Source organism: Prunus persica, chromosome G8 (genome assembly GCF_000346465.2).
Source record: "Prunus persica cultivar Lovell chromosome G8, Prunus_persica_NCBIv2, whole genome shotgun sequence".
Taxonomy (NCBI): domain Eukaryota; kingdom Viridiplantae; phylum Streptophyta; class Magnoliopsida; order Rosales; family Rosaceae; genus Prunus; species Prunus persica.
In genome coordinates, this window is record NC_034016.1 from 10,524,754 (window position 1) to 10,542,652 (window position 17,899).

The following is a 17,899-nucleotide window of genomic DNA, read 5'->3' on the forward strand; positions in this document are numbered from 1 at the left end:
AGTTGTTGATCGGCATTTCGGTCCAAAACAAAGGTAACCTAAACCAAAAAAAAAAAAAAAAAAAACCAAGAATACAATTTAAAAAAGAAACCCAAATTACCCAAACCCCGCCCACCATATCATGCTCCTCTACCTCATCCTGCCCCACCCCCATCCCAACCCAACCCTGCAACCTAGATTACCTAATCCCCCTATGTGAACTAGAGGTGTCAAACGGGCCGTGTTAGGCCGGCCAGTCTCATTTAAACTCGTGCTTTTAACGTTTTTGTGCCGTGTCGGTCCGGTCCATTTAGTAAAATCATTGATCCCTGCCCGGCCCAAAGTCCATTTCCACATTGAAATGGGCCGGGCCAGACTCGTGCCGTGCCCGTGTTCGTGCTCGTGCCATACTCGGGCCTAAGAATCAACCCATTTAATTTGATTTTTTTTCACTTGATTTTTTTTTCCATTAGATAATTCAAATTATAAACATTAAAAATATAATTAGAGGCAAGAAATGATGAACTCTTTGAAAATATTAATCAATCAAATATCCAAACAATATGAAAGGGCGGAGGACAAAAAGTGTCCAACTTCACAAAGTCCACTTCAAATTTTCATCTTTAAACAACTTATTATTTTATAAGAGCAGCGTATATGTCATATGTATTTATTAGATATCAAGTCCAATGTTGTTTAATTAATTTGTAGTTGATATGTTTAATTAATTAAGGACCCAAGTAATTTTCCTAAAATGAAAGACATCAAATGTATGTTTATAATTATTTTTAATAATAATAAATAAATAAAAAGCATATAAACAATGACATTAGATGTCAAATTATTGCATTTTGACTTTTGAGAAAGAAAAAAATGATAAGTAGGCTGGGCTTGGGCTCATGCCGTGCTTGAGGAGGGCTGGGGCCATGGGCCGGCCCAGTCCATTAGACCTCATTTTTCAATCCCGGCCCAGCCCAAGCTTTCATCCATTAATATTCGTGCTCGTGCCGTGCCGTACCTCATTAAATGGGCTGGGCTCGTGCCGTGCTGGACCGGCCCGTCCCGTTTTACACCTCTAATGTAAACCCTCTCTCTCTCTCTCCTCGTCTCCTATTCTCTTTCCCCGTCTTTTTTCTCTCTTTCCCTGTCTCTTCTTCCTAGGGCTCAGCCTACCCTACCCCAACAATACCAGACCAAGACAACCGCAACCCACGCTTGCCCAAAAATCTCTCACATCCAGTCCTTGTAATCAGTCGCTCGCCATGTCATCGTCCCCATTTCTAAACTCCAAGTAGCCAATCGCGAGCACCAAAACGAGAAGCACGGTGTCGAGTTGGGCGGTCGGGAACTTCCCTCCGCACCACCTAGCTTTGGGCCAACGAGCAGAGTCTGGATCGGTGTCGCCAACGACGTAGTCTTGAGACACCCGAGAAGGAGGACAGAGAGGGTGGAGTTGATGAGGTTGAAGAGGGGTTGGACAGAGATGGGGAGAGAGAGAAAAAGACGAGGATAGAGAATAAGAGACGGGGAGAGAGAGAGAGAGGGTTCGCAGAGGGGAGCTGGGGAGCAGTTGGGGTGAGGGAGGTTGTTGGGTTGGTTTGGGGGAGGATGATAGGCAGTGGCGTAGCATAGAGGGACCAGATGGGTCAAGGGACCCCATTTCGGCTGGTTTTCTACCCCAGGTGCTCGACGAAATGGCTGAACTAGAGGAGTAGAATTGTGTGCCCACGTTCCATTTTTTTTTTCTTTTTTTTTTAACCCTTGGTCAAAACAATGTTGTTTTGGTCCACGCTGATACAATTTTTTAAATGACCTAGCCTAAACGACACCGTTTTGAGCCAAGCCTTATAAAAAAATTATATATATATATATAAAAAAAAAAGGTCAGAACTGTTATAAATCTAGAGAAAACTGTAGAGAGGGAATTGAGATATAGAGAGAGTATAGAAACTGATTTCTCATTCTCATATATGTGTATATTACAAGTAGGGGGAAGCCTTATTTATAGGCAAGCATCTTCTAATGGAGGTGGGCTCCATCTTATATATTTACAACACTCCCCCTTGGAGACCACAAATGATATGGAATATGACTCGTTAAAAACTTTGCCAGTAAAAATCCAGTGGGATAAAAAACTGGTCAAAAAGAAAAAGAGTACATAATCATGTGTAACATAAAATTCTGTGTATATTGACACGCGTGCGACACTGCCTCGTTAAAACCTTGCCAGAAAAAACCCAGTGGGATAAGAACCTGGACGAAGAAAAAAGAGTACAGTGTTTGAAGATCTTTATTAATAGCACGCTCCCCCTGATGCTTGGCAAAATATCTTTAAGCCATACTGTTGATCATCTTTCTGAATATTGTAGTTGACACTGCTTCTGTGAGTCAATCTTGAGCGACACTGCCTCGTTAAAATCTTACCAGGAAAAACCCAGTGGGATAAAAACCTGGATGAAGGAAAAAGAGTACAGTGTGTGAAGGTTTTTATTAATACCACGCTCCCCCTGATGAATATCTCCCCCTGAAAACTTCATGACTAGCTTTTTCCAGTAAGCGACCATAGAGATTTTCAGAGTCCGCATATCTAATAACACTTGGGCTATTTGTAAGTTCACTCAAAAATATGCCCGTATATGGTGTTATGCTGAGATTGCATCAAATATGCCTCACATCATCCCAAAATGATGGTGATGGAGTTGAGCTCTATCTGGAAAATACGATGTACGGTCCAATATACTTCCGGAAATTCCTTAAAGTGTCCAACGGATAATCCTCATAAAAATGCTTCAATACTTTCTTAGTATAAGCAAGAATCTCGTTGGCATAATGCTCGATCTTTGAGTCGAGACAAATATTTCTTAAACTCTTCAGAAGCTTGAATGTGTTGCAAACATATTATAATCAATGTACTCACTGAGGCAATTTATGCACATTAGTATTGAGTACAGATTTTGTGCTTCAGGCACCTGTCCTTCAGGGACTTGCTTCATGCAATTTCAATCCTTTCAAGGATTTTGTTTAAAGGGATTAAACTTTATGACACATTATATAGCTTTAACCCAGCTATTTATACATCTTTAGGGAATCGCTTCTGGCAATATGCTCCGTGCATTTAATAACCCTTAAAGATAACATGTTGTTCTCCGTAAATGTGCAATAAAGGGGCACAATTGAATCTATAAATATGGAGAAAACCCAACATTCCTTGTTTCTGCCAGAAATATTGTGTCATACAAAGTAGGTATATTCCCTTTTTATTCCGAACACCCAAGTATAAATTTCAGTATTAACATCTTTTGGGGTTCGTACAGTGGGTTTGTTCTTTCACGTTCATTCTCATCTATAATGGAATTACCTCATTCCATTTTGGCCAATGATATTGTCGACATTTAATAATTGAACGTGGTTCCAATTAACATAGCCCATTGATGATTTGAGTAGCTACTCCAAAACCAAAAATTGTCATTCATCAATTCATGATCCCATCATTCTCATTTGCACGTGCATGCATCAATTATAAGCATTTCTTTGCTTTTGGGTACCCAAGCCACTTCATGGGGCTTTTATTATGTGAGAATGTGGATTATAACCTCCAATGGAGCGTTATTTTACAGTAGGGCGTGGATAATCTCTATTTAGGGAGTTGGAACATTTAGAACCCATATATCTGTCATGCTGCAGGCATGCCACAGATTAATACATACATGTTAATTAATTTCTGGGACTTTAACCCATACAATTTGCTACGCATTAGGCGTGCACAATATCAATATTGACATGTCAAAGGATTGTCCTTTCGGGACTTCAATCCACATCATTTGCTACGCAACAGGCGTGCATCATATTGATCACTGCTATACCCATATTCTGTTCTTATGGGACTTTAATCTATGCAGTGTATTATCAATGTATCCAACTTGCAATCTGTAAAATTTGCGTTAATAATTCATGGATACATACAAGCCATTCTTTTGGAACGGACTTATCTCCCCATTTGGTTACCTTCCAAGATAAAATATCAACTAAGTATATAAGCATAAAACAACACAAGTATTGCTTACATCCTTAGGTGGGAGAAACTTTTCTCAAGTATCATTCAAGCTCGTATCGGCCCAGTAAATATAATGTAGCGCTTGATGATCTAGTTATATCCTGCAAGAGCAAAATCACAACTCTTTTCTCTGTCAAAAACAAATAACCCTCAGAGTTAGGATCACTCCATGGATTCTTTCTTCAGATGTTCATTCTAAAGAAATAAAATCTCTTATGAACAGAGAGTTACAAAAAGAGAAAAAATGCAAAAAAAATTGTGATATTGATTGCAAGAGAAGGTAAGCAATCAGGGAAGGAAGCTGGTGGGAGCAGACAACAAGCTTAGCAATCAAGGAAGGAAGCTGGTGGGAGCAAACAACAAGCTCTCATTTCTTCTAGTCTAGAAGAACTTCCGGAGATTAGAGCATAAGGTTGCCTTCACAGTTCCCTGATGTGGCGGAAACATGATCAGGGATAGTCTCGCTTCCTGAATGGATGATCAGAGATAGTCTTGCTTCTCGGGCATATTAAATGCTCACTGATAAGAAAAACAAGTAGATATCGCATCACTAGGTATGGAGAAAACTGGATGTCTTCTGCAAAGAAAATTTCGTTAGTAACACATTTATACACAAATAAGAGGAATAGGTAGAACCGGTGAATTTCAAATTAACCATAAGAAGATTGCGAGATTCTCGGGGTGCTTTTGAAAAAATAGCTCCGTGAAATCCGCAAAGCAAGATCGGCTTTTGACGAAAATAATACTTTGAAAACGCCGAAAGTGCCGACAAACATTAATGGAGGCCAAGTGAAGTTTTGGAATCTGGGAAAGAAAAAGAGAATATGGGGATCCGAAAAGATATTGGGATCCTGAAAAACTGTAGCCATAATTCCTCCTATAGATATTGCCTTTGCAAAACTTGATTGGAGCAACTGCGTTTCAACTCAACTTCCTTCATTTTCTGAAACTTTAGTTTTCCTAAGACTTTCTTCGAAACCTTCTTAAAAATGGCTTCCTCTTCTTCCTGCCCAAATTATTTCAATTTAAATGATGCTCCCACAACAAACAGTGACGCCAAAGTTTGGCGTCCATCCTTTGTATCCCAAAATCGTCATCTCACAGTTAATGATTCTGTGATGATGAATGATGCTACTGCTGTCATAGTAGCTAGGAATTTCATTATTCCAATGGATGAAATGTTGTTGACAGGAGGTCTGAGGAAGAGGCTATTGATGACTCAATGGTTTTTAGCATTTAGAGTGCTGCTTCTGTTTCTAACATGGCTGATCGTTTGCGTGCCAGAGCAAACGAGGTTGAGAGGCTAACAACTGAAAATTCGTCTCTTCAAAGAATGCTTCATGAGTCTCAACAGGAGGTTGAGAAACTTAAAGGAGAGAATAATTCCTTGTTGAAACTGGTGAGTTCGTACTCCTTTGATACACTGAGAAGGCTAGACATGCTGCAGGTCTCCAATGAAAGAATTTTGGGAGACTACGAGAGGCTCATGGCTAAGCTTAAGAGGCGCCGTCCTCTTCCTTCAGAGGCTTCCAGAACATAATGTAATTTTATAGATTTTACAGGGCCTGCACCTTCATTGCAGGTGAAAAAAAATCTATCTGTTGTATGTTCCTGTTATAATAATTGCGCACATTCTTAAACTTGCACCTGTGGTTTTTACGTCTTTTCAAAATGACGGTTTGGAACCTTGCGCCTTATAGGTTCAAATAACCACATCGACTCTCCCAAATTTCATATTTCAACGTATGAAACTTTTGGCCTGGGCTAAACACAGAACTCAGAATTTATTCGCCCTTTTCAAATGAACATGAAATATGAATTGAGTAAAAGCCACGTTAATATCTCATATATTTGGGTTCATGAGCTTCCGGCCCAGATATAACAAAATATGTGGGGAGCCTCAATTCATCATTCTCTTATGCCAAAGAAATATGTGGCGTACCACAATTTGCAATAATACCTCAAGGGTTGTCCATTTAATTGTTGGAACTTCAGGTTCTCAACACTGTTAGATTTTGAACCTCAAGCCAAAATCACATATTCTCATGGTATGGACATTTTTACAATTTTCTGTACATATTTCTGGACTTCAAGCCCTTACATAATTGTCCATATCTTGAGGAACTTCTGGCATCTCATTTAATTGCTCATCCATGAGTTTAAGGAACTACAGGTTCCCTTTTTGAATAGTGATGGTTTACCCAAAATGGTTAATATTTATGTATACGTCACTATTCATATATCCGGTACTATTCATCAAGTCATGAATACGTATCTATTCATGTGTACAGTACATTTGCCAGTACAGTTATTATCCATGTGTACGGCACTATGAACCAATACGGTACTGTTACATCATTAAGGAACCCCAGGTCCTTATTTACATGTCAGGGATCAAGGACCCTTAAGTCCAATGACATGTTTACAAATATAATACCGGAGAGACTGCCAGCTCTCATATTAATATCATCATCAAGGATCTTCAAGTCCTGATGTAATTGTATGATGAGGATCAAGGAACTTCTGGTCCTGATCTGCATACTGTAAAAAACTCATCATACAGCATAATTAATCCATAAAATAAATTGCTGGTAAATAAATTACTGGTATGGACGATAAACCCGCACCATACTTTAAATAAATGTAAATGTGCGGTAAAATAAATTCATAAATTAAATTGCTTGCTGTATGGACGTTAATCCCGCACCATACCTTAAATAAATTTAAATGTGCGGTAAATTAAATTCATAAATTAAATTGCTTGCTGTATGGACGTTAATCCCGCACCATACCTTAAATAAAATTAAATGTGCGGTAAATTAAATTCATAAAGTAAACGTGCTTGTATGGGCACTAATTCTGCTCCATACATTTAAATAAAAGTAAAGGCGTGGACGATAAACCCGCACCACCCTTTTAAATAGATACTGTTGTATGGGTAATAAACCTACACCATACAGTAAATAATGTACAGTAAAGTAATTTCATAAAGTATGAGGGTCAATTCCACATCATACTTTAAGTAAAAATAAATTTGCGATAAAGTAAAGGCAATTATTGGTGGGTTCTTATCAACACTACGATCAAATAGTATGATATTATATTAAATCATTTTATAAAGTAGAAGTCATATTTACCCCGACCGAAGTGCACGTTAAGATTCCAAAACCAAGAGACCAAGTGGGTGGCTGTCAATCAGTGAAATATATATATATATATATTTTATTTGCACTTGCCAATTTTTGTTTGCACTTGCCATTTTGGAAAGCAAACTCACGGCCCACTTGCCAGTTGCAAGTCCATGCTATTATTGTTGTTGTTTTGGGATGAACACTGATCATCATCATCATCATCTTAAGTACCAGAGGAGGCCAAAGTGGTCGTCTTCTTCAGCCTCACCGCCTCTGCTAGCCATGAACCCAATCTTATCAGATGCGTTGGTGCAAGATCCGCAAGCGCTATGCCTGGGCAGCCTTGTAAGCGAGCATGGTGTCTTCTGCAGTAGCCTTTCTCTCATCAGCAGCCTTGAGAGAAACTCCAAGGGCAAGATATTGAAGTCAGAACTAAGATATTGGAATTATGTTGCCATGGTGATGAGAACTTGAGAACCCAAGGTGATGTGCCTCTTGCTGATCAGCTCCAGCAATCACCACTTCAAGGCCAAGAAAAGCGACGTTACGGATGTTGTCATCGAGAAACAGGGTACGACGAGGATCCACCTCAGCGACCCGGAGCGTGATCTCCATGGCCTCCATGGACGGCTTCAGAACCACCGGAAACTCGTTAGGCCGAGTCGAACTCGGCAGGTTCGGGTTCATCGTCTCGAGGCATATGATCTGCTCGAAGCAGTCCCTCACTCCCAGCCGCGTGTTTCCAATTCGAATTCGTAAATATGATTTTTCTCTGTGTTTGTTTGGCTGGGTCAAAGGTCCTTGCCTTTTTTATTGCTGGAAATTTGAGAAAGAAAGGATGGAGCATGGTTGAGCTTGTGCAGCTGAAAGTTCATCATGTTTCTCTGCTAGTTTGCCTTTTCTATTGCTGGAAATTTGTGAAAGAAAGGTATTGAAGCAGATGGAATTCATCCGAGAATTCAGCTTGTATTTTTGAAAGCGAATTCGTGCTGATAACGTGTTATAAATCTAGAGAAAACTGTAGAGAGGGAATTGAGATATAGAGAGACTATAGAAACTGATTTCTCATTCTCATATATGTGTATATTACAAGTAGGGGGAAGCCTTATTTATAGGCAAGCATCTTCTAATGGAGGTGGGCTCCATCTTATATATTTACAACAAGAACCATTTTGAAGAGCAGCATTCGACTCCAATTCCCCAATTCCCAAATTCTTTTTCTCATCTTCTCAAACCCTAAGCCCCCCAAAACCCCAAATTCCCAATTCCTTTCTCTCATCTTCCCAACTTCCACCATCTTCGGGTGTTTTCTAGGATGGCCTCACTTACCCTCATGTTTCATTTTATTATTTTTAATTGGGTGTTGGGTGGGGCTTTTGGTTGTTTGAAATCACTCAAAAGCATAGAGCTGCTCTTTGGGCGTCTATGTGCCAGCCATTTAGGAGCATCTCTATCTCTAGCTTAGTTTTATCTGGATCTGCTACAGATGATAGGGGCCGGTGGGGTTTGGATAATCTGGTTTTTTTTTTTTTTTGGTTACTTTAAAAAATCTTTATTTATTTTATTCTTGGTTTTTTTAGGATTTTGGTTACCTTTGTTTTTGGACAGAAATGCCCCTCAACAACTAACGACAGTTACTCTATTTTGACATAAATTATAATTTATCCTTGAATAGCTTAAATTGAAAACTACAGTCATGTTTGGTAAGCCTCACTAGACTGGACTGAGTTAAATAGCACTCGAAACCCTTGTTTGGTAAGAGACGGGACTAACTTAAATGAGACTGTATAGTCCAATAGTGAAAAAAACGCCTCACTTGCTTGTCTAATGCAGTGAGCCTGAAAAGTGATTCACTAAATAGCATGCTCGCTAAATAGAACACGTGAGTCCGACGCTTCTTTTTAAAAAATATTAGAATTTTATTTGTTTTCTTTTAATTATTGTTTTAGATCTTTGAATGGGTTTTTTTTTTTGCCGCATTTATTTTTTTAAGATAAAAATCTTTAATTAAATTTAAATAATACAATAATTATTTTGATATTGCATTTGAAAAATCAAACTATAGTAATTTACAAATGTTTGATATTTTTTTGATATTGAAACAAGTTTAATAATTCATGATGTGCTACTTTCTTTATGGCAAGCAATTTTTACAGTGTCAAATTATATTTTTCAATTTGAAGTCAAAAGTCAAATATACAAAAATTATACATACATATATGTATATATATAATTATTTTAATTATTGTTTTACTTGGTCCCTGAAAAACATAGAATTATATAGAGTGAGCTTAGCTCCTTTAACAATGTTTCCACCAAGATTAATCTTGAGAAGCCAAAAAAAAAAAATATCATAATTTTATTCTTCATAAAAAATTTAAAAAAACAGAATTTTTTTTAAATTATTGTTTAACATTTTTTTTTAGGCAGATATTGTTATAAATCTTTGAATTGGGTTTCTTTGTAGCATTTATTTATCCTTTAGGTCCAAAACGCCAATTAAATTTAAATATTATAAGAATTATTTTTTTAGTCCGACATAGCACTAAACATAGGTCTTCACTATTTTTATAATCCAGCTTCATAGTCTGATGCAGCACCAAACGTAAGTGTGTACTTAATCCAGCTTAGGCCAATTCGAGCTAATCCGAGACATCCCAAGATTTAGTCCAGTCCATGACAGTCCGCCTTGCCAAACGAAAATTGATCAAATTGAAATTACACGGACCCAAGTGGTAAAAGTGGCAAATTACATGGACCAAAAAGGACTTTTTGCCTTTTCTTTTCTACTCTCACATTTACTTTCTTTATTCTTTCATGGATGTAATAGTAATAAATTCCATCTCCCTTATTTCCAAGTCTTCTCCTCTTCTTCTTCTTCTTCTTCTTCTTCTTCTCTCTCTCATTATCTTCCCCCTCCCGCCAACTACTCACCTCTCTTTGCTCTAAAAAAATCAAATTCATCATTGAGGAATTTTAGCCTAGGTGACTCATCCCCTAGTAGACTTCCAACTCACACCTTAGGCTAATGACTCACCAATAATTACGGTACCAATTCATCTCCAAAATGATTTTGGATTTGAAAGGTTGAAGAAAGGGGGAAAGAATGAGAGGAAGAGTGGGTTCCTGCCCTCCACTTCTCAAATTCTTTTCTTTTCTTAAAAAAAAAAAAAATCCTACAAAGGCATTTTGGTCATTCACACGTAGGGGTATTTTGATCATTTTGGCCCAAAATTCAAAAAAGATTTTCTACGTGTTCGTTGAGTCAAATACTATCGTTCTACCTAAGAATCATAATGATATCACTTCAATTTCTCATACTTCCGTTGACAAATTCAGAAAATGTTACGTAATGGTATTTTTGTCCAACTTGAAATTAAACATAGTTAATCCAATATTCTCAATCCAAAATCACTTGATAAAATACCCATAATTATCCTTCACCGTAATATTATTTTTTCACTAATATAAGAAAATCTACTTTGAATTTTTCGGGGTATTACATAAACCGGGCTACTCTCTCCCCCACATGTTGTACAGATATTTTCCCCCAAGTTCTGTGTTGGGTTTTGCTTCTTCCTAATCCTTTTGGACTGGCTTTTAAAATCCTTTATGTTGAGGAGGTAGAGTTGCTAGATCTAGATGGATCTTTCATACTGGCTGTAAGATCATGTGGAATGTTGGAGGTGATGTGGCCTTCTTTGGCCAAGTGGATGTTGAGTGGTAAGGCCATTTCACTTTTGGTGCTTCTGGATCCTTGTTCATGCAAAATTAGTTGTTCTCATGGTCTCTTTGTGGCACTGGTGCTATAAAGAGTCTTCGTGATCCTCTTTCTATCACTCTGAGTGAGTTGGGCTTGAATTTGTAATAGTTATTACTCACTGTCTTGCTGGATTTATTGTATGCAAGAACCTCCATGTGGGGTGTTTTCTTTGTATGCATCTCTTGTATTTACCCATTTATTAATGAAATTATGCTTGTTAAAAAAAATATATAATATAAAAAGAAATAGCCAACAAGGTCTAGCCAAGTGGAAAAAGATCTTGGCTTGGAACCAATTGTCTCAGTTTCAAATCTCCACGATATATTAGTAGTGTGTGTGAAAAACCCTCCCATTGTAGTTTATACTTTCACTTGTATTCAAAATCTAAAAAGAAATATAACTCTAAAAATTTAATCAATAAGGAGGAAAATATAATTTATTTTATTCTTTTTGGTACATGCTTTAATTTCACGATGGATTCAAAATCTTTCATTCACCACGTGCCATATTTATCTCAATATAATGTTAGTGGGAATATTTAAAAAAAACACAGATTTTATTAGAGTAGCCAACCTTGCAAATTCCCTTGGGAATACACTAGATAACATCTTAAGCTTCCAACCTAAATACAGTTACCCACCTAAGCTTCTTCTGCCTATCACACTGAAAACTGCCCAACCCGCACAACCCTTTCTTAGCCTCTCCTCAACACAGCATATTTACACCTCTCTTTTTTTTATTTTATTTTCCCATACATTGGAAATTTATCATCATAATTCTCCCTTGAGAAAGCTTCTGCAGACACTCTTCCATGCCTCTTGGTCTGGCTCACTCGCCTGCAGCTTGGCCTTCAACTCCTCAGTTTCAGTGTCCTAAAACCAAATTAACAGTAAAGAAATTACGTTACGAAATAAAAATAGCACTCTCAGTTTCAGTGTTCTAGCACAATAAATACTCGTACCACGATGTATTCGAGTTTCACGAGACGATCAATAAGGTTGAGAAGGATGTCCTTGGTGTACTCAGGGTGGCCTTGGATGCCCATGATGTGATCTCCATACTTGAACATCTCCACCCCAGTCTTCTCCGACCATGCAATCAACTCAGCCTTAGGAGGAAGCTCCCACACCTAATTCATTTTTAATTTTTAATTTCAGTAAGCAAAACTTACTAGGTCTATTAGCAGTGCATTTCTGGAGATACAAACCTCATCTCGATGGATTTCATATATGGAGAGAAGAGCTGGAATTTTGAGAGATGAGAAAGCCTTGGAAGATGCTGACAAGTGGACGGTCCGGATTCCTATGTCCCACCCGGTGATGGCCCTGCCGGATTTTCCTCCCAACGCACGGCTCAAAATCTAATCAAACCATAAAAAACAATATCAATTACATCATTGCAAACATAAAAGGGCAACCCGAAAAAGAAACAGATGTTCAAGATAGGGAAAGGCAATAATTTATAGGGTGGCTAAGGGGTTGGCAGCAGAAATATCTTATTATTTCATTCAAAGAATTGACATATAACCAAAAGGTCAATGCTTTCCCAAAAATAAAAAATAATAATAACCATTGAGCTCAATCTTTTTACCTCCATTGATCCTACATAGATTATACAATATCACAGATTCCATTACAACTCAAAAAGATTAAAGAAAAATTGATATTCTAACTTGTGCATTTGATGTTACACAACTTTATCTGAATGTTCATAATGGGGGACAATGCAAGACCTTGCACCAAGCACCCAACTTGTGAAGGTAAAAGCCATGAGAAATCCAAATTTAATAAAAACAATGGCAAAGGTCCACATTTTTTTCCACAAGTTATATATATATATAGAGAGAGAGAGAGAGAGAGAGCGACCGACTATTTTCAATGTGAAAAACACACAACATGAGCCTAAAAGGACTTCCACAAACTACCCTTTTGTCCACATTAGGCTGTTGGATAGATCGAGCATGCAAATGCAATGAAACTTTCATACATATTATAATTGAAGTCTGGCCTACGTCAATTGAATTAGCTTTCAGTGACATGGGTTTTCAGCTTTTTGTGTGTCACCCTCAATCGTATGTGGAAGTTTATCCTAACCCAGTCATCAATGATCAAGAGAAACCACATACATATATATATATATATATATATGAGAATAATCTCCATTCAAAACGTGTCACACGTGTAACATATTCACTATAATGAGTCTTTTATACATGAAAATACATGACAAAGCATATACAAAAATAAAACATTTCAGTTAAAAGATCAAGTCTAGTTAATTTGAGGCAATTTTAGACGGTATATTAAAACGGACTAAGATTCGTGATGCTACTCAACAAATTTAAACCACACTCTGTATGTGTATTGACAAAGTTTACGCAATTTAGGGTTTTGACATTAACAATTGCTATTGTTTCTCTATGTCTAATAATAACAAAGTTATTTGTCCGCTCAATAATGTAATCTATATCGATATGGCCAAATATTACAATCATTTTGTATGAATTGTTCATTTTTATGTAAATAATATCAACTCCTTTAGGTGAAGCATTTAGTCTAGTGCCCTACTGGGTAATGTTATTAGTGGGCATCATGAACTTGGTGTCCATGATCTCCATGTCATGTAAAAGCCAAGCACCAGAGAGTCAGCCACGTTGTCAACACGTGGAACAAACAAATGGTTTAACTTGGGCCCACAAGAGAGGAGTGGAACCCCTCCTGTTCCTAACAACAAAATCCAAATGGAGATTGTAAATTGATTTGACAAAAACATCTACAACAGTTGAAATTGACATGTTTTTTTTACTATTAAAAAGTAGAAAAATGTTAGACTTATCATATTTTTATATTATATTATATACTATCTTTTTAATAAAGATGACCTTTATTGAATTATATAATATGGTATAAAAATATGATAATCTTAGTATCATTTCAGATGTTACTAAAATTATTAGGATGTGACACAAATTTTTTCAACTTCCTTTCTTTGGGAGACTGCGCTCTCTCTTTTTGTTGCTCCTATTTTCTTTTTCGACCTCTTTGGACATGCGCGCCTGTGAAATTTAGGTTTATAATTCTCGTATTTGCATTAAAAAAAAAAAAAGGTAAACAGGAAAAGATTTACTTTTTTCGTATTTTTTAAAAGCACATAAAATCATAGTATTTAAATTCATGTAGATTGTATATAAGATATAATCTTATGACTCACCGTAATTATTTTTTACTAAGAAAAGAGAGATACTATAAAAGGAGGTGGCGCGTGGGTTACAATATCATGAGAATCCCATAAACACAATGTGCGGACAAAGGCGTCACAATCGTACGGTAGATGGACCACTGACACACAAGTTCCCGTCTTATGGACCACACAACAACCTTTTCGGAGCCATTCTCAAACTCAACCTCCAAACTGCCTGCGCGTACGTTATAGGTGGTGGGCCCCTCCTAAACCCTTTCACAAGAACGACATGACAACGGCCTTAAACTACCCATTCGACCCCAAAACAAAAAAGTTACCATTTTAAGCGTTTCTTGGCGTTTCGTTTTCTTCAACGCCGATTGGATGGATTTATTTTAATCTCAATTAATTCCGCAACCCACGAAATGACCCTTATACCCTTATAGCATTAAAATGTCTAAAATGCCCTCACTTTTAAAAGCCAAAAATTGCCTTGGAACTTTTTTCTTCATGGAATCAAATCCAAAAACCCAGGAAAAAATGGGAACCTATTTAAGCAAATTAAACTGATATGACCATAATGCCCTTGTAAACCTTTGAGGGAGGGTGAGAAAATGAACTTACCTGGTGGCCAAAGCAAATGCCCAGGACCTTCTTCTTCATGTCATCCAATTTCTTCAGGAGGGCCAAGAGCCTGCAGATCCAAGCATCATTGCCATGGGCATCTCTGCTGCTGCCAGATATCACAAACCCGTCATAGCCATCAATCTCCTCATCCAATGGGAACTCCCCACACGCCACTCTGTACAGGTCCCAGGCCTCCCCTTCCTCAGCTAGCATTTTCAGAAAAACCCCAAAGTACCCCCCATACATCTTCTTCACGTACTCCGAGTCCTCTGCACACAAAAGCACAGCAAATTTCTTCCCAACCATCTTCCTCTCTCTCTCTCTCTTAATGTGGATTAAATCCTGTGTTGTTTAGGGGTTTCTAGAGAGAGGTTGGAAGGCCTCTCTGACTCTTCAAAATGGGATTTTTTGAGAGAGACAGAGGGGATTTTGGTGTGGAAAGTTGAAACTCCTTGGACTTGTATGTTGAAGAATAATGGAGATTGCCAGATGGGGCAATTGGAAAACCAACGGGGCTGGTTTTAAACTGATGGGGTTCTAGAAAGGGCCATGTTTGGCTTCCTATTTTACAAATTTGACACCCTAGGGTGATTTGTCAAATCTACCCCTTTCCATTTGCCTCATCTTATTTATTTATTTATTTATTTTGTTCCTATAAAATATTCTTCAGTTAACAAATATGAACCTGACTGCCAAATTGGCCTCCATTTGAACAAGAAATGAACCTGCTCACAATCCCCGGGCAAAGTTGCCTTTTTTTGCACTGCCATGTCAAAGCGACAAAGACCTAAAAAGCAAAATCTGTTCTCTAATCTTTTAAAGCATTTTTTTTGGTGTTTGATTGGGATATTTTCATTTATTAATTTTAACCCAATAAGACATTGCATCGAAGGATTTGTTTAAACAATATAATTTTCTATTTTTTGAATAATTTTTTATTGAAAGAGACGATAATATATTAAACTCATACACACTACACGAATTTTAGGACTCGAATTCAACTCAAAATTTTATCTCGAAGAATAATTACTCCAAATCACTATATTAATAGTTACTTTACAATTATTTTTGTTTTTAAATGGAAAACAATTTGTTTGCTTTTTTTATTTCCTTCCGTGACCTTTTGTCCCATCCCATGCAGATTATTGGAGAATGGAGTGCACGCACGCCCCTCTTTTAATGCAATTTTTTTTTTTAATGGAAAAAAATTTGCTGTACTGCAACTTGTGTGCATGTTAGTGGCCATTGGTGAACTGAAAAGGAACAGAACCCCTTTCCATTGATCGATATAAAAACTATAGGCAATACATGCAGAAGGAACACAAATCATCACAAGTCTCATTAAATGTTAATGATCATCAGTAGTAGTGGAGCCAGGATTTCACATTACAAGAAGCCTTTCATAAAAATTTTAAAAATAATTTGAATAGGAGTCTTCAAGCGCTAAATGGATTAATAAGTTAATAATATCATTTCATACTAATTAATAATTTATCCATCTATCACAATCATAATTGTCCTAAATTTCATATTTTAACATGGTTGAATATTAATCTCATCATCTACACTGTTAAATACTCAAAATTTAACAATTTATACTTCAACAGAGAGAAGGAATACAAAAAAATATTCGTAAATCCCAATTAAGATACCCTACTTGTAAGATCCCACATCGACCAACGGAGAGGGGGTAATGTGCCTTATATGTGCACGCCCGCATCTATCTAGCACGAGGCCTTTTGGGAGCTCACTGGCTTCGGAGTTGTAGGAACTCCGAAGTTAAGCGAGTTGGGGGCTAGAGCAATCCCAGGATGGGTGACCCATTAGGAAGTTGCTCATGAGTTCCCAGAAACAAAACTGTGAGGGTAGAGAGGGGGGCCTAAAGGGACAATATCGTGCTACGACGGAGTCGATCCCTGGATGTGACAATGGGTATCAGAGCATTAGGTTTAATTTCCTGTAGACTTTGCACCTTGTGCATCCTCGTTTTCCGGAAACTCTGTTTCTTGTGACAGTAAAGATGGGCCCTAAGCGTGGTGGTGTCTGTAGAGGAACTAGACAGTCGTCCCGACAAAGGGGACAGGATCCCCAGCTCGGGCAGGAGGAAGTTCCTGTTCCTGCACCGGTACCTGAACCGGTAGAGCAGTCTGTTGTTGGAGGCTCGTCAGGAGTCGTACCTGCTGTGCCTACTATGCAGGGAGATCCTAACTTCCAGCAGACCTTGGAGTTGCTGACTCAGGCTCTAGCTAGGACTGGGCAGCACAGAGATCCCTCCCTGGGATATGCTGATCAAGCAAAGAGGATTGGAGCCACTGATTTTGATGGCGATGGTACCCCAGTAGTGGCTGAGGAATGGATTGAACGGATGGAGCGGATCATGGAGGTCATGACTGTTCCACATAATAGTAAGGTTACTCTGGCCACCTTCTTCTTGATCAGAAATGCCAGACATTGGTGGGATTCGGTCAAGAGGAGATATCGGGATCCTTTAGCCATTACATGGCAAGTCTTCAGAGCTGCATTTGACAGTCAGTATTATCCACAAGCATACTAGAATTTGAAGATGCAAGAGTTTTTACAGCTGGAACAGGGGATGATGACTGTATTACAGTACGAGAAGAAGTTTCATGATGTGTCTAAGTATTGTCTTCCACTGGTGGAGGATGAAAGCGAGAAGTGTCAACTGTTCACTATGGGGTTAAAGGCCTCCATCCGAGATATTGTGATCAGTCAGCGGTTGACCAACTTTGGTAATGTGGCGATGTCTGCCTCGTTGATTGAAAGCAGCCAGATGATGGCCAGACCACGGGGTGAACTCTGTAGGCAGCAGTTTGAAATATGTGGTCCTAGTCAAGGATCATCTAAGAGAGGCAGTTACAGTTCGGGATCATCTAGTGGTCGCAGCTATGAAGGATACCGACCTGGATTCAACTCCAGCGGAGGTTCCAACCAAAGTAGCAGTTCTGGAAACCGCTCTGAGGGTAGTGCAGCTAGAGGTGCTGGAAGACAGTTGCTGTCAAGATCTGGCAGGAGGAGTCGCCCCCAATGTGCGAGGTGTGGTAGGTACCATTCTGGGCCTTACTAGTAGAGCATTACTGGATGTTATTACTGTGGACAACCTGGACATTTTCGAAAGGATTGCCCACTGTTCCTTCAGACTAGAGA

At 38.2% G+C, this 17,899-nt stretch overlaps 1 protein-coding gene across 1 annotated transcript; it reads right to left on the minus strand.

Annotated features, from left to right (window-relative positions):
* On the minus strand, positions 11,463 to 15,228 carry LOC18767070 (gamma-glutamyl peptidase 5). The gene is made up of 4 exons (XM_007199574.2): positions 14,732 to 15,228; positions 12,135 to 12,287; positions 11,889 to 12,056; positions 11,463 to 11,799 (listed from the first exon to the last, which is right to left on the minus strand). Exons 1-4 carry the CDS (start codon positions 15,038 to 15,040, stop codon positions 11,698 to 11,700), a joined length of 732 nt encoding a protein of 243 aa, XP_007199636.1. The 5' UTR covers positions 15,041 to 15,228; the 3' UTR covers positions 11,463 to 11,697.

Excerpts from the sequence above, each read along its gene's own strand:
- LOC18767070 (XM_007199574.2), bottom strand. The coding sequence starts at position 15,040 with ATGGTTGGGAAGAAATTTGCTGTGCTTTTGTGTGCAGAGGACTCGGAG. Across the intron at positions 12,288-14,731 it reads GCATTTGCTTTGGCCACCAG|ATTTTGAGCCGTGCGTTGGG; the intron begins GTAAGTTCATTT and ends TGGTTTGATTAG. Across the intron at positions 12,057-12,134 it reads ATGAAATCCATCGAGATGAG|GTGTGGGAGCTTCCTCCTAA; the intron begins GTTTGTATCTCC and ends AAAATGAATTAG.